The sequence below is a fragment of the Mobula birostris genome, chromosome 8 (genome assembly GCF_030028105.1).
Source record: "Mobula birostris isolate sMobBir1 chromosome 8, sMobBir1.hap1, whole genome shotgun sequence".
Classification (NCBI taxonomy): domain Eukaryota; kingdom Metazoa; phylum Chordata; class Chondrichthyes; order Myliobatiformes; family Myliobatidae; genus Mobula; species Mobula birostris.
Genome location: NC_092377.1, coordinates 91,691,362 through 91,714,106, shown reverse-complemented (window position 1 = coordinate 91,714,106; position 22,745 = coordinate 91,691,362). Strand labels below are relative to the sequence as shown.

Here is a 22,745-nt window from a genome sequence, read left to right as displayed (position 1 = left end):
CAGAAGGCATAGGATAGATATATCCCAAAGAGGAAGAAATATTCTAAAGGCAAGATGACAGAACCGTAGCTAACAAGAAAAGTCAAAGCCAACATAAAAGCCAAAGAGAGGGTATAAAATACAGCATAAATTAGTGGTAAGTTATGGGATGGGGAAGTTTTAAACACCAACAGAAGGCAACTAAAACAAGTCATTAGGGTGGTAAAGACTGAATACAAAAGTAAGCTAGCCAGTAGTATTAGAGGATATCAAAAGTTTCTTCAGATACAAAGTGTAAAAGAATGATGAAAGTGGATACTGGACCGCTGAAAATGATAGTAATGAGAGGTAGTAATGGGGGACAAGGAAATGGCAGACAAACTGAATAAGTAGTTTGCATCAGTCTCCACTGTGGAAGACATCAGCAGTATGGTGGAAGTTCCAGGTGCCAGGGGTTATGCAGTGTGTGAAGTTACCATTACTAGAGAGAACGTTCTTGGGAGACTGAAAAGTCTGAAGGTGGATAAGACCAAATGGTGTAAACCCAGGGTTCTGAAAGAGGTGTCTTAAGTGATTATGGAGGCATTAGTAATGATCTTTCAAGAATAACTAGATCCTGGAATGGTTCTGGAAGACTAGAGAATTGCAAATGTTCCTCTACTCTTCAGGAAGGGAGACGGGCAGAAGAAAGAGGCCCCTTATCTTTGAAACTGGAGGGGATTCAAAGGAGGTTCATGAAAATGATTCCAGAATATGAAGAGCATTTGATGGCCCTGAGCCTGTATTCACTAGAATTCAGAAAAATGAGGGGTGATCTCATTGAAACCTATTGATAAGTGAAAGCCTTGATAGAATGAAAATGGAGAAGATTTTTCCTGTGATGGAAGAGTATAAAACTAGAGGACGCAGCCTCAGGGTAAAGGGGTGTCCTTTTAAAATGGCGATGAGGAATTTCTTTAGCCAGTGAGTGATAAATCTGTGGAATTCTTTGTCACAGGCAGTTGTGGAGGCCAAGTCTTTATGTAGATTTAAGGCAGAGGTTGATAGATTCTTGATTGGTCTGGGCATGAAGCGACACGGGGAGAAAGCAGGAGATTGGGGCTGAGAGGGAAAATTCGATCAGCCATAATGAAATGGTGGAGCAGACTCCATGGGCCAAATGGCTAATTCTGCTTCTATATCTTATGGTCAATTCTACTACCTAAAAACCAAACTGCTCTTGTTATTGCCAATTAACTGACTCTGAAAACTCGCACTCATCCTTCAATCATATTTTATTGTACTTGTGCACAGGAGAACAACATGGCTCCTGTCACCCACACTATTCTGAAGTCTGAACAGATAGTTGACCATTTAGTAAATTGTGTATATTTGAATTCCTTACTTGCAGGTCAATTACCATTCACAATGCAGGTGTTGAAAGTTAATAGAAACTACAAGCTAACAACTGCTTATACTTTGAAGTTAGTAAAGAAATTGTCCCTTAGTTGGTGTGTGTGTTTTTGATCACTTATCTTGCTCCAGACCTTTGGTATGCATAGGGAAGCTATGCTGTCTAAAGGCCTTTCTTATCTGATGTCTATCCATATCTGGACATTATGTTATCCTTTGCCTTGTGTGCAGCTTCCATGCCTTGGTAGGCCTATTGTTTCTGCCTGCTGAACTCATCGCTGGTAAACAGCAATGCTCATTTTTCACATTTAAACTTGGCCGCCAAGCTCTGCCACTTCTATTCCCTTTTCACTTAAAGTTCATACCCTATGGCTCCATGTCAGTTTTTGTCTCATTGCGTTTGTATGAAACACCTTAATGAGCAGCACATTTAAAGTTCATAAAATGTATTAAGGTGCTGCCTAGAAACATGATGAGGGAATAACAACATGGAGCCATAAGTAGTAATAGAGTTAATTTGGATAAAGAAAAGAATTTATGAAGCATTTTAAGGGGGGCGAGAGGTTGACCTCTGATTACTCTAGACAGTTAAAATCATGAGGCCCTCTCTCTGCCCCTGATCTGTCAGTCTTCCAGATGTACATCCCATCATTCCTTCACTTCTACTCCTCCAGTTTTCTTTGTCCTCTCCATTGGCAATCATGCATTCAACTGCTCTACAACTCTCCCTAAACCCCTCACCCCCTTTAAAATGCTTCATAAACTTTGTCCAAATTTATCCTATTATTACTTATGGCTGCATGTTGTTATTGCCTCATCATGTTCCCATGAAACACCTTAATATACTTTATGAACTTTAAATGTGCTGCTCAAAATGTACTAAGGTGTTTCATACAAATGCGATGAGACAAAAACTGACATGGAGCAACAGGTATGGACTTTAAGTGTGTTGCATGGGTGACGGAGCGGAGATACACCTCTAGTAAAGGAAGTGTAGGGTACTTCTTTCCTCCGCTAGCCTGCAGGTCACCCTTATACAAGGTACAGCACCTGCTTAGCCCCCTCCTTGCTTCCTCTCTCCCCCCCCCCCATCAATCCGGGTCACATTTAGTCTTGTGAGCAGGTGGTGGATGGTCATTTAGCAGCTGGTACGTAACACAAGGCTTGGTTATGCAACCACTGATGCCAGGCAGTTAATCTCTGAAGAGTATTGATAATGGCTGAGGTCACCTGTCATGTAAAGACACTGCCCAGAAAAAGGCAATGGCAAACCACTTTAGTAGAAAAATTTGCCAAGAACAATCATGGTCATGGTGCCATGATCATTCTTGGCAAATTTTTCATGGGACCATAATCCTTCATGTTATACAACATGGCACATAATGATGATGAAATGTGCTGCATAAAAAGCTAGCTGTTTATTTCTGTTGGCAGACTATTGCTTGGCTTCTCCTACTATGGGACCCTGTGAAGGCAATTTTCCACGCTGGTATTTTGATAGCACCTCAGGAACCTGCAAACATTTCACCTACGGTGGGTGCAAGGGCAATCAGAATAACTTTCTGCAGGAGCTGGACTGTAAGACACAATGTTTAGGAACACAAGGTAAACATTCCCCTCAATTTGTATTAGAGTCATCAGTTGTACAGCACAGAAATAGCCCCTTTGGCACTAGTCCGTGCTGACCAAATTGCTTAACTGAGCTAGTCTGATTTGCCTGATTTGGTCTGTCTCTCTCTAATCCTTTCCTAGCCATGTGCCTGTACAAAATGTCTTTTAAATACCATAATTGTACCTATCTCTACCACTTCCTTTGAGTGTATGCTTCATATACCTATCACACTGTGTGAAAAATTGCCCTTCGGGTCCCTTTTCAATCTTTCCCCTCTCGCCTTCAATCCTGCCCTGTAGTTTCGAATTCAGCTGTCCTAGGAAGAAGGCTGTGACTATTCACTTTATATAGGCCTTTTATGATTGTATACCCCTGTATAAGGTCACCCTTCAGCCGCCTTTGGAGGCTAAAGAAATTTGACATGTCCCCGTTGACCTTTCCAATTTCTATTGATGTGCCATCGAAAGCATTCTATCTGGATACATGATGGTTTGGTGTGGCAATTACTTTCAATGTGACTGCAAAAGACTGCAGAATTGTGGACACAGCTCAGCACATCATGGAAACTAGTCTCCCCTCCATGGATTCTGTCTATACTTCTCACTGACTCTGTAAAGCACCCAGCATAGTCGAAGGCCTCACCCACCCCAGACATTCTCTCGTTATTGGGCAGAAGGCCGAACCCCACCACACACTGGGTTCAAGACAGCTTCTGTCCTGCTGTAATAAGACTATTAAATGGTTCCCTAGTGCACTAAGATGAATTTTTGACTTCAGTCTGGATTGTTGGCCGTCATATCCAACAATGATAGGAGATCTGTGCAGGGGAGTTTTTAAAGTTGAAAAGCTGTTGCACTGGGGCAGTTCCACTCTATTGACCTTGGAAATCCGAGTCCAGTGGTCAGACTAGTCATCAGGAACTGGGATCTTCCTGGTAGCAGAGGATGACCATCCCAGCTGAAATCTGGAGGAAAGCACACAGAGGATGCAGAGGGGGATAAAAAGGCGAGGGAAGAGGACCGGGTCGAGACAACAGAGGCATATGGAGAAGAGAAGTTATAAGCTGTGTCTCCCCTCTCTCATCATGGGAAATGTGAGATCGCTGGGGAATAAAATGGACGAACTGACGGCGCTTGTCAGGAGTCAGAGAACATTTCGGGAGAGCAGTGTCATGTGCTTTACTGAGACGTGGCTGCACAAGGACATACCCGATCAAAGCATTTCCATAGAGGGCTGCAATTCCGTTCGAGCTGACCGGAATTGCACTGAAAGCGGTAAGCGTAAAGGTGGGGGGCTGGCGGTTCTGGTAAATAACAGATGGTGCAATCCTGGGCATATTACGATCAAGGAACGTGTCTGTAGCCCAGATATTGAACTTTTTGCTGTTAGACTCCGGCCATATTATTTGCCAAGGGTAATCTCGCATACAATTGTGGTTGTTGTGTACATCCTTCCCTCTGCCAACCCGACGTCGGCGTGCAACATCATTTACATCGTCATAGCCAGACTATAAACCCAGCACCCGAGTGCCCTCATTACCATCTCGGGTGACTTCAACCAGGTTACCATGGCTAGAACACTGCCCAACTTCACGCAGTATGTGAGCTGTACAACCAGAGGGGAGAGGACTCTGGATTTGATGTATGCTAACATTAAGGATGCATACAGCTCCTTTCCCCTCCCCCCACTGGGAAGGTCAGATCACAACCTGGTGCATCTAAAACCCTGCTACGTGCCTCTGGTGAAGAGTAAACCTGCAACCTCGAGGACAGTGAGAAAATGGTCGGAGGAGGCTTATGAGGCGCTCCAGGGTTGTTTTGAGCTGACAGACTGGCAGGCACTCTGTGAGCCACATGGAGAGGATATTGATGGGCTCACAGAGTGCATCACTGATTACATCAACTTCTGTGTGGACTGCAATGTTCTGACAAGAACTGTCCTTTGTTATTCAAATAACAAGCCATGGGTGACAAAGGACATTAAGGACATCCTGAACGCTAAAAAGAGGGTGTTTAGAGATGGAAATAGGGAGGAGCTGAGGGCATTACAGAGGGACCTGAAAGCCAGGATCAGGGAGGCTAAAGACAGGTACAGGAGGAAGCTTAGTGGAAACTCCAGCAGAACAACATGAGAGAGGTCTGGAGGGGGATGAGGACCATCACTGGGTTCCGGCAAACTAGCAACAGAGGAGCTGAAGGCAGTGTAGACAGGGCCAATGATTTTAACCTGTTCTTTAACAGATTTGACATTGTGGCCCCTGCCCATCCCCCACATAAGCCATCTGTTGTCGGCCCCCAACCAACACATATTCCACTCTCCCCTCCTACCCCTCCTCACAGTCCCCCACCCTGCTCTCATGACTATACCCCTTCCCCACACGAAACCACCACGGTGGTTTCACAGCTGAACAGGTGAGAAGACAGCTGAAATGTCTCAACCCAAGCAAGGCTGCAGGACCGGATGGTGTCAGTACCAGAGTGCTCAAAGCCTGTGCCCCTCAGCTATGTGGAGTATGTATTCAACCTGAGCCTGAGGCTCCGGAGGGTTCCTGTACTGTGGAAGATGTCCTGCCTCATCCCTGTGCCGAAGACACCGCGCCCCAGCGGCCTGAATGACTACAGACTGGTGGCATTGACCTCCCACATCATGAAGACTCTGGAGAGACTTGTTCTGGAGCTGCTCCGGCCTATGGTCAGGCCACACTTAGATCCCCTCCAGTTCGCCTACCAGCCCCGACTAGGAGTTGAGGATGCCATCGTCTACCTGCTGAACCGTGTTTACGCCCACCTGGACACGCCAGCGAGCACTGTGAAGGTCATGTTTTTTGACTTCTCCAGTGCGTTCAACACCATCCGCCCTGCTCTGCTAGGGGAGAAGCTGACAGCGATGCAGGTGGATGCTTTCCTGGTGTCATGGATTCTTGATTACCTGACTGGCAGACCACAGTACGTGTGCTTGCAACACTGTGTGTCCGACAGAGTGACCAGCAGCACTGGGGCTCCACAGGGGACTGACTTGTCTCCCTTTCTCTTCACCATTTACACCTTGGACTTCAACTACTGCAGAGAGTCTTGTCACATGGTGTGAGCAGAATTATTTGCAGCTTAATGTGAAAAAGACTAAGGAGCTGGTGGTAGACCTGAGGAGAGCTAAAGTACTGGTGACCCCTGTTTCCATCCAGAGGGTCAGTGTGGACACGGTGGAGGATTACAAATACCTGGGGATATGAATTGACAATAAACTGGACTGGTCAAAGAATATTGAGGCTGTCTACAAGAAGGGTCAGAGCCGTCTCTATTTCCTGAGGAGACTGAGGTCCTTTAACATCTGCCGGACGATGCTGAGGATGTTCTACGAGTCTGTGGTGGCCAGTGCTATCATGTTTGCTGTTGTGTGCTGGGGCAGCAGGCTGACGGTAGCAGGCACCAACAGAATCAACAAACATTCGTAAGGCCAGTGATGTTGTGGGGATGGAACTGGACTCTCTCACGGTGGTGTCTGAAAAGAGGATGCTGTCGATAAGTTGCATGCCATCTTGGTCAATGTCTCCCATCCACTACATAATGTACTGGGTGGGCACAGGAGTACATTCATCCAGAGACTCATTCCACCGAGATGCAGCACAGAGCATCATAGGAAGTCATTCCTGCCTGTGGCCATCAAACTTTACAATTCGTCCCTTGGAGGGTCTGGACTTATTTCATAATTTACTGGCATAATTTACATATTACTATTTAACTGTTTATGGTTCTATTACTATTTATTATTTATGGTGCAACAGTAACGAAAACCAATTTCCCCTGGGATCAATAAAGTATGACTATGACTTGTGTGCCTTGACATGTCCTTTGTTCGCCACAAAGCTTGGTAGAACCACATTCCTGGCCATTCGATCTCACTGTTGATCTCATCTGCCCAGTCTGCCACAGCTGACTTCACACGTTCCTATCTCACCAGGTTACGAGGCCCGCTGGCTATCCTTATCTAGTTTAGCCCATCTGTGTACATGGTGTACCAGTGTGGCTGCTGTCACATGCAAATAGCTACCTGGAGCCACTGGTGTGAACTGAGTGCCCAGTGGAATCCAAAGGTGTGTCAGCTACCCCAGAATGGACACGACAAGCCCGAGTCTTAGTGTGGCTTCCGTCCAGCCAGAGGAACATCTGACATGTTTACAGCACGTGAATTGTAGGAGAAATCCTGGTAACAAGTTCTCCCACTTTACATGGCCTTCATAGATCTTACAAAAGCATTTGACTCTAAATCACCCTGCCCTTTAACAACTACTGTCTAAAATCAGGTGCCTGGAGAAATACCTCAAGATCCTGCAACTCTTACACAATTATATGAGTATAACAGTCACCAGCAATGGCAGCTCTGAAACAGCACCTTTTAAGGTTGAGACTGTGGTCAAACAGGGGTGCATCATTGCCCCAACTCTGTTTGCCATTTCTATTGAACTATTCTTCACCTTACAGGCAAAGACCTCCCACAAGGAGTCCAGATTCTCTATAGGACAGATGGGGGTTTTATAACCTTAACAGGTTCAAGGCAAAGAGCAAGGCATCAACCACTTATATCAGGGGTTCCAATACGCAGACAATGCCATCGTAGCTCACTGGGAGGAGGATCTGCAGTGCATAATGAATGCTTTTACCAGAGCATACAAGCCCCTGGGATTTGATCTAAGCATCAAGAAAACCCAAGTCCTGCACCAACCTGCTACAGATCATGCTCCTAAGCTTCCAACCATCCAAGTTAACAACATCCCTCTGGAGAATACTGATCATTTCCCATATCCTGGCAGCCTTCTTTCTTCAAAAGCCAACATTGATCTTGAAATGAATTGCAGAATAGGCTGTGTGAGTGGAGCTTTTGCTAGGCTGAGAAAGAGGGTTTTTAAAAATTGGGATATCGAGACCAACACCAAGCTTCTGGTCTATAAAGCTATAGTCCTCCCCTCCTTGCTATATGGAGCAGAGTCATGGACAACATACAGCAGACACAAAGTCCCTAGAAACTTGCCATCAAAGATGCCTCCGAAAGGTTCTGAGAGTTAACTAAAAGAACAGATGTACTACTTCCAGCATCCTGGAGGAAGCTAATATTAACTCCATAGCCACAATCGTGGCTCAACACCAACTGCAATGGATCGGCCAGACTATCCATATGCCTGATTCCTGCCTCCCTAATCACCCCTGTTCAGCAAACTCAAGGATGCAAAGCGCACTCTTGGAGGGCAGAAAAAGTAGTTCAAGGATAATATCAAGAACACCTGAGGAAGTGCTACATCAACCTGAATGGATGGGAGAAATTAGCACAGGAAAGGAAAAGCTGGAAAAAGACAGTCTACAAGGGGACTGCAGAGCTCAAAGAATACCACCACCGAGCTGCTGAGACTAAACGGCTTCAACGTAAGGAGAGACTGGGCAAGGCCCAATCAGCTACATAAACCACCACTTCAATGACATACATCTGCCAACACTGCAAAAGGACTTGTGGATCATGGATCGACTTCTTTAGTCTTCTCAAGACCCACATGTGACCAGATCGACCACGAGGAGAAGCATACTCGATGAGTGATCGCTGATGATGATCGTTGTCGCTGATTAGTGCTGCAACTCCCCTCCTTCCTCTTACCTCCTCTCTTTTCTAAAACTTTGAAAACCTGGTATATTAATGACCCATTCTTGCTCCTCTCTCAAGCAACTTTCAGTAACAGCTTCAACATCACAGTTCCATGTACTGATCCATACTCTATGTTCATCACCTTTACTCTCAAAACACCAAGCATTATAGTACACACACTTCAAACTATCCAATCCATCATACTTGTCATTACAATTTTGCCTTCAGTACTTTCCCTGGCATCCACCCCTTCTGTTCTGATCGTTCATTTACTGATCTTACTGTTATAATCTTACACTTTGTTTATATGCACTGCACTTCCTCTGGAGCTGTTACACTTTATTCTGTATTGTTTTACCTCAATGCACTGTGTAATGATTTGATTGATCTGAAGAATAGCATGCAAAACAAGCATTTCATTGAATCATAGAAACATGGAAAACCTACAGTACAATACAGGCCCTTCAGCCCACAATGCTATGCCGAACATGTACTTACTTTAGATATTACCTATGTAGATATTAGCCCTGTATTTTTCTAAACTCCATGTACCTATCCAGGAGTTTCTTAAAAGGCCCTATCGTATCCGCCTGTACCACCATTGCTGGCAGCCCATTCCATGCATTCACCACTCTGCGTAGAAAAAACTTACCCCTGACATCTCCTCTGTACCTATTTCCAAGCACCTTAAAACTGCCCTCTCGTGTCAGCCGCTTCGACGCTGGGAAAAAGCCTCTGACTATTCACACAATCAATGCCTCTCATCATCTTATACACCTCTATCAGGTCATCTCTCATCCTCTGTCACTCCAAGGAGAAAAGGCCAAGTTCACTCAACCTATTCTCATAAGGCATGCTCCCCAAACCAGGCAACACCCTTGTAAATCCCCTCTGCACCCTTTCTATAGTTTCCACATCCTTCCTGTAGTGAGGTGACCAGAACTGAGCAGAGTACTCCAAGTGGGGTCTGACCAGGGTCCTACATAGCTGTTACATTACCTCTTAGCTCTTAAACTCAATCCCACTGTTAATGACGGCCAATGCATCGTATGCATTCTTAACCACAGAGTTAACCTGCGCAGCAGCCTTGAATGTCCTATGGACTCAGACCCCAAGATCCCTCTGATCCTCCACACTGCCAAGTCTTACCATTAATACTATATTCTGCCGTCATGTTTGACCGACCAAAATGAATCACCTCATTCTTATCTGGGTTGAACTCCATTTGCCATCTCTCAGCCCAGTTTTATATCCTATTGATGTCCCGTTGTAACCTCGGTGACAGCCCTGCACACTATCCACAACACCCCCAACCTTTGTGTCATCAGCAAATTTACTAACCCATCCCTCTACTTCCTCATCCAGACAATTTATAAAAATCATGCAGAGAAGGGGGTCCCAGAACAGATCCCCCGAGGCACATCACTGGTCATCAACCTCCATGCAGAATATGACCTGTCTATTTGCTTTCTGTGGGCAAGCCAGTTCTGGATCCACAAAGCAAGGTCCCCTTGGATCCCATGCCTCCTTACTTTCTCAATAAGCCTTGCATGGGGTACGTTATCAAATGCCTTGCTGAAATCCATATACACTACATCTACTGCTCTACCTCCATCAACATGTTTAGTCACATCCTCAAAAAATTCCATCGGGCTCGTAAGGCACAACCTGCCTTTAACACAGCCATGCTGACTATTCCTAATCATATTATGCTTCTCCAAATGTTCATAAGATCCTGAGAGGCAGGATTTTTCCATCGACTTACCAACCACTGAAGTAAGACTCACTGGTCTATAATGCCCTGGGCTATGTCTATTCCCTTTCTTGAATAAGGGAACATCTGCAACCCTCCAATCCTCCAGAACCTCTCCCATCCCCACTGATGATGCAAAGATCATTGCCAGAGGCTCAGTAATCTCCTCCCTCGCCTCCCACAGTAGCCTGGGGTACGACTCGTCCATCCTGGAGACTTATCCAACTTGATGCTTTTGAAAAGTACCAGCACATCTTAATATCTATATGCTCAACCTTTTCAATCTGCTGTAAGTCATCCCTACAATTGCCAAGACCCTTTTCCATAGTGAGTACTGAAGCAAACTATTCATGAAGTACCTCTGCTGTTTCCTCCGGTTCCATACACTTCCACTGTCACACTTGATTGGTCCTATTCTCTTACGTCTTATCCTCTTGCTCTTCACAGACTTGTAGAATGCCTTGGGGTTTTCTTTAATCCTGTTCGCCAAGGTCTTCTCATGGCCCCTTCTGGCTCTCCTAATTTCATTCTTAAGCTCCTTCCTGCTAACCTTATAATCTTCTATATTTTGATCAGTACCTAGTTTTTGAACCCTTCATAAGCTTTTCTTCTTGACTAGATTTTCACAGTTTGTACACCACAGTTCCTGTACCCTACCATCCTTTCCCTGTCTTGTTGGAACGTACCTGTACAGAATGCCACGCAAATATCCCCTGACCGTTTGCCACAATTCTGCTGTACATTTCCCTGAGAATATATGTTCCCAATTTATGCTTCCAAGTTCCTGCCTTTTAGCTCCATATTTCCCCTTACTCCAGTTAAACGCTTTCCTAACTTGTTTGTTCCTGCCCCTCTCCAATGCTGTGGTAAAGGAGATAGAATTGTGATCACTATCTCCAAAATGCTCTCCCACTGAGAGACCTGACACCTGACCAGGTTCATTTCCCATTATCAGATCAAGCCTCTCCTCTTGTAGGCTTATCTACATAATGTGTCAGGAAACCTTCCTGAACACACCTAACAAACTCCACCCCATCTAAACCCCTTGCTCTAGGGAAATGCCAATTGATATTAGGGAAATTAAAATCTCCCATCACGACAACACTATTATTACCTTTCCAGAATCTGTTTCCCTATCTGTTCCTTGATATCCCTGTTACTATTGGACAGCCTATAAAAAACACCCAGTAGAGTTATTGACCCCTTCCTGTTCCTAACCTCCACCCACAGAGACTCCGTAGACAATCCCTCCATGACGTCCACCTTTTCTGCAGCTGTGACACTATCTCTGATCAACAGTGCCATGCCCCCACCTCTTTTGCCTCCCTCCCTGTCCTTTCTGAAACATCTAAAGCCTGGTACTTGAAGTAACCATTCCTACCTCTGATTCATTCAAGTCTCTGTAATAGCCACAACCATCATAGCTCCAAGTACTGATCCACGCTCTAACCTCAGCTGCTTTGTTCATGATGCTTCTTGCATTAAAGTAAATACATCTCAATTTATCAGTCTGAGCGTATCCCTTCTCTATCACCTGCCTGTATTCCCTCTTGCGCTATCTTCAAGCTTTCTATATTTGTGAGCCATCTGCCCCTTCCTTAGTCTTTTCAGTTTGGTTCCCACCTCCCAGCAATTTTAGTTTAAACTCTCCCCTATAGCCTTAGCAAACCTCCCCACCAGGATATTGGTCCCCCTCGGATTCAAGTGCAACCCGTCCTTTTAGTACAGGCGACACCTGCCCCCAAGAGGTCCCAATGATCCAGAAGTCTGAATCCCTGCCCCCTGCTCCAATCCCTCAGCCACACATTTATCTTCCACCTCACTCTATTCCTATACTCACTGCTTCTCAACTTCCTTCCTAGCTCCTTGTAGTCTGTTTTCAGGACCTCTTCCCTTTTCCTACCCATGTCATTGGTACCAGTATGTACCACAGTCTCCAGCTATTCACCTTTCCACTTCAGGATATCGTGGACGCGATCAGAAACATCCAGGACCCTGGCACCTGGGAGGCAAACTATCATCCGCATCTCTTTCCTACGTCCACAGAATCGCCTGTCTGACCCCTTAACTATAGCGTCCCCAATCACTGCTGCTTTCCCTACCCTTCTGAGCCACTGTTGCTTCCCCCAGGTAAACCGTCCCCCCCCCCCGCCAACAATACTCAAACAGAAGTACTTATTGTTAAGGGGGACAGCCACAGGGGTACTCTCCAGTATCTGAGTCTTACCCTTCCCTCTCCTGACTGTTACCCACTTATCTCTCAAGGCCCCGGTGTGACTACTTGCCAATAGCTCCTATCACCTCCTCACTTTCCCTGACCAGACAAAGGTTATCGAGGTTCCCTAACGTGGTCCCTTAGGTGCTGCAGCTCGACACACCTGGCACAGATGTGGCCACCGAAGCCCAAATGAGCCAAAGCCCTACCATTCTGCCTCAGATCACTCCTTTGATGACCACTTTGCTAGGCAGTGTCGTCCTTTTATGTCTGAACCTTCCCTGCTATCTAACTCACAATCTTGGTAGATGTGACAATAATAGTAAACCAATTTCAGCCAATACGGGAGTGTAGTGAAAGGGTCAAGACTGCCAACTTGATGTTACTGCTGGTAGTTTTATCAGTGTTTCATTGTGTATGGATGCTCAATCCTCCTACGGCATTTGTTTTCCAATGTCTGTTCAGAAAATGATACTCCAGCGACGAGCTCAGCTGAGACAAATAAAGATGACATCATGATACACCACAGGAAAGGAGGCCATCCGCTCCCAGAGACAGGTCAGTCACGTGTGCATGTGTCTAAAATAAAACAGAATGCTGGAAATAGTCACAGATCAGGCCATGTCTATAGGAAGAAAAACACAGAACTGTTGAAGGGTGTTCAACCTGAAATGTTAGTTGTTTCTCTTTCCATAAATGCTGCCTGATGGGGTGTTTACAGCATTTACTGTTTTTATTTTAGATTTCCAATATCTATGTATGAAAGAGAGAGAAAACCCAGCTATGAATAACCATTGATTTGGACTTGTGGGCACATCTACTTTCTGCAGTTTTGCTTAGAGGGCAATTACCATTGGTTAGTTATTGAATGTAGAGATTGTAGTTAGGAATCAGAGCAGGATCATTCATCAAATGAGGAAACTGTTCATTTGCTGACTCTTCTTTCCTCTTTCCATGTAGCTGTGCAATTTTTTTTTATATTAAAATTCCTCAGTCATTGTAAGTTATTCATTTGCCTTCCACCACTAGCTGAAAACAGTCCAAATAATCAGTGTGTGTTTGTTTTTTAGGGCAGTTGCTGCCTGGGGAGTGGGTGAATTAGTGAAGACTCACTGGGGAAGAGATGCCCAACTGATGGGGAAGGATCTGGTTGTGATGTGGAAGTGTTGAATCTGCCAGATGTGAGATGGAGGAGAGGTTGTGTTTGTCGGAGAATGTGAGAAGAATGGGGGTCTCCTGTGAAGACCATGTAGAACACACCTGTCTGTTGTTTCCAGAAGGCCAAGAACATGACATTCCCACAAATTTCTAGCTTTGCTGAAATCAGGCCCACCTGAAATCACTTCAAGTTCAAGTTTATTGTCATCTGACTACATATATACAAACTAAATAACATCTCTTAGATACATCCACAAAACATACATCACACAGCACATACACCATAAATAAGCCAATAAATATAATTCAAAATGCATGTAGTATGCTGTACAAGTAAACAACTTGCTATCCTAGTGGTGAAATCCCAGTGATAGCAGGGTATTCACGTCTCACAGCCTGGTCTTGCGGCCTGATGCCTCCATCTTCTGTGCCACACAGTGACGCAGCCAGAAAGAACACTCTAGATCAGGGATTTCCAACCTGGTGTCCACACACCCCTTGCTTAATAGTATTGGCCTATGGCATCAAAAAGGTTGGGAACCCCAGCTCTAGATGTAAGAATGGAGGCAGGGAGCCTTGCACACCTCAATTTCCTCAGAAAGTGTAGACATTGCTGTGTCTTCTTGACTACTGTAGTGGTTTTGTGGAACCAGGTTAGATTTACCCCTCGCCCCCCCCATTGCATTTCCTTCCAGCCCTGTTTCCCATCATAATCCCTTCCCTGGTGAGATTCCCTTTTCCCCACCATACCCCCAACCTTTGTTGATCTGAGCATGCGTAAGGAAGCTGACTGAGCAACTAAACTTGCCTTGCAGGAGCAGTGCTACCTTTGGCCCTGGGACTTGCCATCACCGCCCTGCTCTTGCTAATGATCATCTGCCGGCTCCAGCTGGTGAAACGCAAGCTGAAGAAAGTCCGGCCCATCACCTCTGAGGAATCAGACTATCTGATCAATGGCATGTACCTGTGACCCCGAATGGTACAAGAGTAACTCTTCCTCATCATAATCATTGTGGCAATGTGAAACAAATCAACCTGTGTGCATGTGATTATTTAAACGACTATGTGGATCAGCGTAGAAGTCTGAATTTCATTCCTTCCTAATCACACTGGCAAGTCTGGCATGGTGGGTCATATCTCAAAACCAGTTTGAGACCAAACCAGCTCTATTGCTACAGTGACATGCTTCTAACGGCCTTGCCAGTAAAACGTTTTATACTTGTCGCCTTGTCTGAAACTCATTTCTCTTGCTCCTGTCAGTCAGAAGAGGGTTGCTTTTAATTAGGAGCTCCAAGCATTTCATCCCATTGACCAAAAGGTGTCACTGGGTTCCTCCATGCCTTCTGCATGGGAGGGGACACATCTCTACTGCAACATGGTCAGCTCCATTCCTTCCCATGTTGTTTTAAGATAGATTTGTATCACCTGCTGCTCTGCTTCTATCATCTTCTTTGCGATCATTTGGCAGCATTTAGGGTAATCCACAGTAGGAATGTGGAAAATTGGGAGAGAAGTTACAGTTAAATTATTATTGTAGCAAATTGCGCAGAATTTTAGAGGATCCTAATCCGGGTGGTTGCCATTTGCCTGGCAGGTACAATTTATGCTGTGCACAAACTGCTGAACTTGATAATCAGAAGATTCCACTGATCAACAGTACTTGGCTCCTGGATCATACTAAATAAATAGTATTTGCCCAGTTTGACTAGTTCAAATTGTCCAATGTCATTTGCTTCACATCACAGCTGAAATCTCTGCTTGAATATTGTGTTGTCTAGGGAAGGGATGGTTAGATGCCACACTATATAGTTCATAAAGATATTGTAAATCAAAACATAGAATGAAATGTGTTGTACTATATTAAATCAGTAAGGATTGTACTTGACAGCCCAAAAGTGTTACCATGCTTCCAGCGCCAACATAGCATGCCCACAAATCATTAAGCATACATCTTTGGAATATGGGAGGAAATCCACATGGTCCCAGGGAGAATGGAAAAACTCCATACAGCAGTGACAGCAATCAAACCCCACTCAGTGATCACTGGCACTGTAAAGTGAAGCGCTAGCGACTACACTACTGTGCTGTCCGTGCAGCAAAGGGGTAAGTCCTAAAGCTCACTTTGTCAATATGCTTCTTAAATATCTGCCTACATCTCCAGGAAGCATGTCAGGAATTTGATTCAATGATAACAAAGCAACAAAACTAATCCCAAGCACATCTACTCAGAGCACTGCCACAAGAAAGCAGTAACCTTAGGTCCCACAAGATTCAGAAACAATTGTCCATCAACCATCAAGCTCCTGAACTGGCATGGGTAATTTCACTCATCTCAATTCTGAACTGATATCACAACATATGGACTTCTTTCAAGGACTCTAAAACTTAAGTTCTCAATATTCTTAGTTTTTATTTATTTATATTTATTTTTGCAGTCTTTTGTACACTGGTTGTTAGTCTGTATAGTTTATTCTTTTTTTTACTGTAAATGTCTCCAAGAAAATGAATCTCAAGGTAGGATACTTTGATAATAAATCTACTTTGAAATTTGAAAATGGCTGTGGCAAACAATGCGCTTTCTATCAGTGGCTTTCACAGCTCCATCATAAATACCAGTGCCATAGGCAAAGCTGCAGAAAAAAGATCACCCTATATCTGCTGATAACACGTAGTTTGGCACACATAGGAGACACTTACCTTTCCTAGAATAGGTTTAATGAATCATGCAGCTCATTATGTGCCTCAGTTTAAAAGCTGCCTTTCCAGTATATTACACCACTGGAAGAATGGGTTTGCAAGGGCTGGGATGTTGGCCAGAGCTGACTTGTGAAGAAATCATCCAGGTGAACCAATGCAGATGGATGGCAGAGGAGGATGTAGACTGTGTTGGAGAAAATGACTGAGCTGGGTTCCACCCGAATACCAATTACACAACCCAATCACACAAACCAGTAGAGTTGGCACCAGCAGCTCACAAAAAGGGTAGTCCCCCCCCCCACCCCACCAAGCTCGAAATATCAAATTCTAAGGGTATAATTTTAAGGTGAGTGTGGGTTGATTCAGAATGGTAGATGCCTGGAACATGCTGCCTTGGGAGGTGGTAGAAGCAGATATGATAGCAACATCTGATACATTCAAAACGAGCAGATGGGATGATGATTAATTAGATTGCCATCACAGCACACACATAGTGGGCCAAAGGGGCTTGTACCTCTGCTTTACTGTTCTATGAAGGATTCAAATCCATAGTTACTTGAAAATTGGCGACAGTTTTTCTAGTGTACACTGATCAGTTCCTCAACCACTCATTCAAAGTACCTCCTGCATTACTAGTGGGCGCTGGAACAAATTGCACTTTTAAGACCCATAAAAATAATATTGGTTAAAAGCCTTGATATCTTCCAGTTAGCTTGTGGCTGAAACCTACCTTGAACAAAGGCATGCTGCCTGCCAGAAGATTGAACTAAATGCTAAATTTTAATCTGCTTGACCAGTCTTGCCATTAGAAAAACAATTATGTTTTAGCAGTTGAAATAGCTGTCTAGATTTCCACCAGTACCTTCCTTTAGCCTCCTCCTTTCCCAAGCAAACCACTCCTCCCCACTAATCTGCTTCAAGGCTACAGTACAAAACTTCAGAAGCAAGCTTTAATGGTAAGCCTGCTATTCAGGGAAATCTGCAGGAGGTGCAATAACCAAAGCCCATGCATTGCAAGAGGAACCCTTGTATTTTAAAAGATCACACTGACTCTTTCATAACCAGTAGAGGGTAGAAAAGGCATCAGTTACATCTCTTCCAAAAAACAACAGTAGCATGGTGCAATAAGCACATATTCCAAACCAAAAAACATCTGGATTGCAAATCCATAGAAAGTAAACTTTGAGCACCGACAGGAAGGCAAGATACTGAATACCATGATTTAAACAAGGACTCAAGGACTTGTACAGTTAGGAATTGTCCTGCTCCAACTACAGTCATAGAAACCCACTCAATGCGCTGGAGGAACTCAGCAGGTCAGTCAGCATCAGTTGAAAAGATTAGTCAACGTTTCAGGCCGAAACCCTTCGTCAGGACTGAAGGAAGAACTTTGAAGAATGCTGGTAGTTGGAAAAAAAAGTAATCTGAGCCTACTTTGGCAAGGATTCCCCTCCCCCTACGGATGACCCCTTCTCCTGTCTTCAACCCTCCTCCTCCTGGACACCCCACCTGGGCCTCCTACCTGCACTCGATCTCTTCATCTCCAACTGTCGCCGAGACAGCAACCATCTCAACTTCACCACTCCTCTCTCCTGTTCCAACCTCACTCCCTCTGAACGCACTGCCCTCCACTCTTTCCGCACTAATCCAAACCTCACCATCAAACCTGCTGACAAAGGTGGTGCCGTAGTAGTCTGGCGGACAGACCTCTACCTCACTGAGGCCAAACGGCAGCTGACACCTCCTCTTACTTACCCCTGGAATAGGACCCCACCAAAAACATCAAGCCATTGTCTCCCGCACAATCACCACCCTTATCAACTCCGGAGACCTTCCATCCTCAACCGCTAAACTCATTATTCCCACACCCTGTACCGCTCGGTTTTACCTCCTCCCAAAGATACACAAGCCTGACTGTCCCGGTAGACCCATAGTTTCTGCCTGCTCCTGTCCAACCGAACTTGTATTTGCCTACCTGGACTCCATTTTGTCACCCATAGTTCAGTCCCTCCCCAACTACATCTGCGATACATCCCGTGCCCTCCACCTCTTCAATAACTTCCAGTTCCCCGGTCCCAACCGCTTCATTTTTACTATGGATGTCCAATCCTTATACATCTCCATTCCCCATGAAGAAGGCCTCAAAGCCCTCCACTACTTCCTGGATAATAGACCTCACCAGTTCCCCACCACCACTACCCTCCTCCAGTTGGCAGCACTGGTTCTCACACATAACTTCTCTTTTGGCTCTTCCCACTTTCTTCAGACTAAGGGTATAGCTATGGGAACTCGCATGGGACCCAGCTACGCCTGCCTCTTCGTTGGTTATGTGGAACAGTCTGTGCTCCAAACCTATTCTGGTACTGCTCCCCAACTTTTCCTTCAATACATTGACGACTACATTGGTGCTGCTTCCTGCACCCATGCTGAGCTCGTCAATTTCATCGACTTTACTTCAAACTTCCACCCAGCCCTCAAATTCACTTGGTCTATCTCTGACACTTCTCTCCCCTTTCTCGATGTCTCGGTCTCCATCTCTGGAGACAGACTGTCCACTGACATCTTCTACAAGCCCACTGACTCTCATAACTACCTCGACTATACCTCTTCCCACCCCGCCTCATGCAAAAATGCCACTCCCTATTCCCAGTTCCTCTGTCTCCGCCGCATCTGCTCCCAGGATGAGGCTTTCCGTTCCAGGACATCTCAAATGTCCTCTTTCTTTAAGGATCGTGGTTTCCCTTCTACGGTGATCAATGATGCCCTCACTTGCATCTCCTCCATTTCCCGCACTTCGGCCCTCACCCCATCTTCCCACCACAACAGGGCCAGAGTTCCGCCAGCCTCCGGATCCAGCACATTATCCTCCGCAACTTCTGCCACCTTCAACAGGACCCCACCACTAAGCACATCTTTCCCTCTCCACCCCTCTCTGCTTTCCGCAGGGATCGATCCCTCCGCGACTCACTTATCTGCACATCCATCCCCACGGATCTCCCACCCGGCAATTATCCCTGTAAGTGTAAGTGCTACACCTGTCCCTACACCTCCTCTCTTGCCACCATTCAGGGCCCCAAACAGTCCTTCCAGATGAGGCAACACTTCACTTGCGAATCTGTTGAGGTCATCTATTGCATCCGGTGCTCCCGGTGCGGCCTCCTCTACATCGGTGAAACCCGACGCAGATTGGGGGACCGCTTCGTCGAGCACCTCAGCTCTGTCCGCCACAACAGACAGGATCTCCCGGTAGCCACCCACTTCAACTCTGCTTCCCACTCCCATTCAGATATGTCCATACATGGCCTCCTCTACTGCCATGAGGCTAAACTCAGGTTGGAGGAGCAACACCTCATATACCGTCTGGGTAGTCTCCAGCCCCTTGGTATGAATATAGAATTCTCCAACTTCCGGTAATTCCCTCCCCCTCCCTTCCTCTATCCCTATTTCACATCACCTCCCTCATAGTTCTGCCTCTTTCGACTACTTCGCATTGTTCTCCTGCCAATCACCTCCCTGCTTCCCCTCCCCCACCCTTTTGTTTTTAAAATTACTGTTTTTTTCAACTGCCAGCGTTCTTCAAACCCTCCCCAAAGTTCTTCCTTTCAGTCCTGACGAAGGGTTTCAGCCCGAAACGTCGAATAATGTTTTCAACTGATGCTGACTGACCTGCTGAGTTCCTCCAGCGCATTGTGAGTGTTTCTTTGACAACATCTGCAGATTATTTTGTGTTTACGACCAACTACAGTCATGCTTCTTCAAATTCTTGGCTTTGAGGACTTTTGAACCAAACTACTGTCTCCTTGTTTGAGATCATTAGCAGGCTCAAGGGCCCTCTTTAAAAGAAAGATTAAAGATCAGTGAGCCTCAAAATGTAATTACCAGTAGAATGACAAAGAACAACATGGCTTGGCAAATGAGAAGATAAATGGAAAACTGGTTGAAAGGACTAAAGACAGAGGAAAATTAGCTCACCAGGGACATTCAGTTGCTGAGAAGAAGCAGTTAAGGATTGATGAATGTGGAAGTTTGGAACAATAGGGAATACACTCATAGGAGTATTTATCGTAAAGAGGCATACAAAAAAATTAGCGGTTCCATAATGTTACTGTTTTACACCCAGAATAAAGTATTTTAAAAATTCAAATCAATTCATCCACTAAAATTTATTTGGCAAAGCAAGAAATGCATACACTGAGGAAATTTAACTGCAATTCATAATGTGAAGAGCTCCTACAGCAACATTAATTTCACAACATTCAACTGAAGCAATAAAGCAGTGGAATAGCAGTACAGAACTTAACTATTTGAAAGCATCAATATGTCCAAATCCAATTTTACAGTCAGTGTAATAGCTGCCATCAGCATGTAGTGCTTGGGAGGCTCGATTTCAGGAACATGAAACATGGGTTATCTTGACAGCAACTCATGGTGCATCACAATCTGAAGAGTTTAGTGCTTGGTTATGACTGCATACAGAAAGCTCTTGCATATGCAGCATGAATGCAAACAGTATGTTGTATTGGTGCTAAATATGAACATTTATCATTTGGGGTGGTGGGGGTGGGGGGTTAACTAGCCACACCACACTTCTACTGGCCTTCCTTGCTGCAGCTTCACTCTTGCCAGTTTGAAAACTAAACCAAGCCTCAGAAAACTTCTCCCAGCGCCGGATGTATTATTTTTACTCTTCACAGCAGCCCTTTCCCAGGCTAGTTTGTTGAACTATTAAAAGAACACTGCTCCACACAAATCATTAAGTATGAGTGTGTGATTGTGTGTGTATAAGTCCAAAACAAGCTGCAATGCTGTCATTTTTCAAAGCATTTAGAACAGGAGATATCCACTCCACATTAATGTCAGGTTCTGAGCACACAGATGAAGCTTCACATTTCATCCCTGTGAATTTAAAACAACAGGAGTTAAGTTGGAGCATAATCAACTCAACTGAGAGTGCTTACATTTAAAATAAAATGGATTGCATTTAATTTAGCAGAATACACATGTTTTTGTTTGAGCAAAGCTGAAGACAGAAGTGATGGTGGTGCTCAGAAAATGGGGGCATTAGCATTGTGAGTAGAGAAACTTTCTTAGCTTAACAATCAAAATGCTGGTTCAATGGGCCAACATGATCTTCTTTCCCAATGGTTTCAGATTAAGATATTATTGCAGAGACCTACTCAAGGGAATGCACTTAACTGGATCATAGTGTGCAATAGTTGCCCAAATGTTCGCAAAAATGTAGCTCATTTTTAGTCCTGGGATCTTGCAACTTAAGTGTACTAATGGTAGGAAAGAAAGAATCCAAACATTAATAAGCTATACAGATCTCATTACAGCAATTTCCCCTTGACTCCACTCGTCCATAGATAACAGATGAGGGCACAATATCTTCAAGCAGAAAGAGGCAGCGAAATACCATCCTGACCATTTAGCTTCATTTATCTTTGGCCCTCCACAAAGATTGTGGCAATTTGTATGTGCCTAATGGTCAGCTGGGCCTTCAACACCAAATCTACTCAGATCTAACTGCAGAATTGAGAAGATGGAACATGCAAACTTGTCAACAGATTAAATGGGTTGAAGGGCAGCATGGATACAAAACAGTATTTCCTTTAGAGTTGCTAAACAGCAGTTTTCATAGTCTAGAAGTTGCATATCTTACAGTGTACAGAAGGCCCACTATTTTGGTGTATATTAATACCTTGGACGTTGGTAAAACAAGACATTTTCAAATGATAACACTCACACGGTAAACAATTCATGCACATAGATCAACAGCAGAAAGATAGGAATTTGTGAAATTAACAACAAAAGGCAGATGAGAAGTAATGCAAGACAACTGAAATGATATACAGCATTTTGGTAGGAAGACTGAGGCAAGAAAACAAACTAAAGGGATAGAGATATAAAGGGACTGAAACAGTGATAGAGATAATTGTATCAAACATTTTTGAAGTTTAATGAGACTCCTGGTCAGATGAACAAATGAGTGAAGAAAGAGTTAAAAGAAATTTCCAATGTCACTATTAAAAAAAAAGGGCTAAATCTCAATGTGTTGAATTCTGGACACCTATATTAAAGAATCCAGAAATGCAAGCAGGAGTTTTATTGAATACCAGAGGGAGAATTTGCAAGACACCTTTTAGTAGAGAAGATTAGGAAATGGTTTTATAAAGTTAAAGATAATTCAACGATTTTTTCCTTGGTTGCTTTTTGAAATCCTATCCAGTGGCGGAATGCTCATTAAACAAAGATCACATATTTCTGGCAATTGGCAAATAACTACCAGAGCCATAGGAAAAGTATCACAA

At 44.5% G+C, this 22,745-nt stretch overlaps 2 protein-coding genes across 9 annotated transcripts in view; one reads left to right on the top strand and one right to left on the bottom strand.

Moving 5' to 3' along the window:
* The window catches only part of lrp11 (low density lipoprotein receptor-related protein 11), a 72,954-nt gene that overhangs the window by 26,644 nt on the left and 23,565 nt on the right, over positions 1–22,745 (top strand). For 5 of the 8 annotated variants that reach the window (XR_011886876.1, XR_011886875.1, XR_011886874.1 and 2 more), the window contains exons 6-7: positions 2,806–2,976; positions 13,045–13,137. Coding sequence is in view for 3 of the 8 variants with exons in the window: in XM_072265655.1 (XP_072121756.1) it covers positions 2,806–2,976; positions 13,045–13,137; positions 14,553–14,707 (419 nt within the window). In the remaining 5 variants the exon portion in view is untranslated. Of the gene's footprint in view, positions 1–2,805; positions 2,977–13,044; positions 13,138–13,649; positions 16,257–22,745 lie in introns of those variants that run through there. The other 3 variants (XM_072265655.1, XM_072265656.1, XM_072265657.1) reach the window with 3 other exon arrangements.
* The window catches only part of pcmt (protein-L-isoaspartate (D-aspartate) O-methyltransferase), a 45,616-nt gene continuing 36,789 nt past the window's right edge, over positions 13,919–22,745 (bottom strand). Inside the window, exon 8 of the mRNA XM_072265658.1 lies at positions 13,919–21,330. The gene's annotated coding sequence lies outside the window, so the exon portion shown is untranslated. The remainder of the gene's footprint in view (positions 21,331–22,745) is intronic.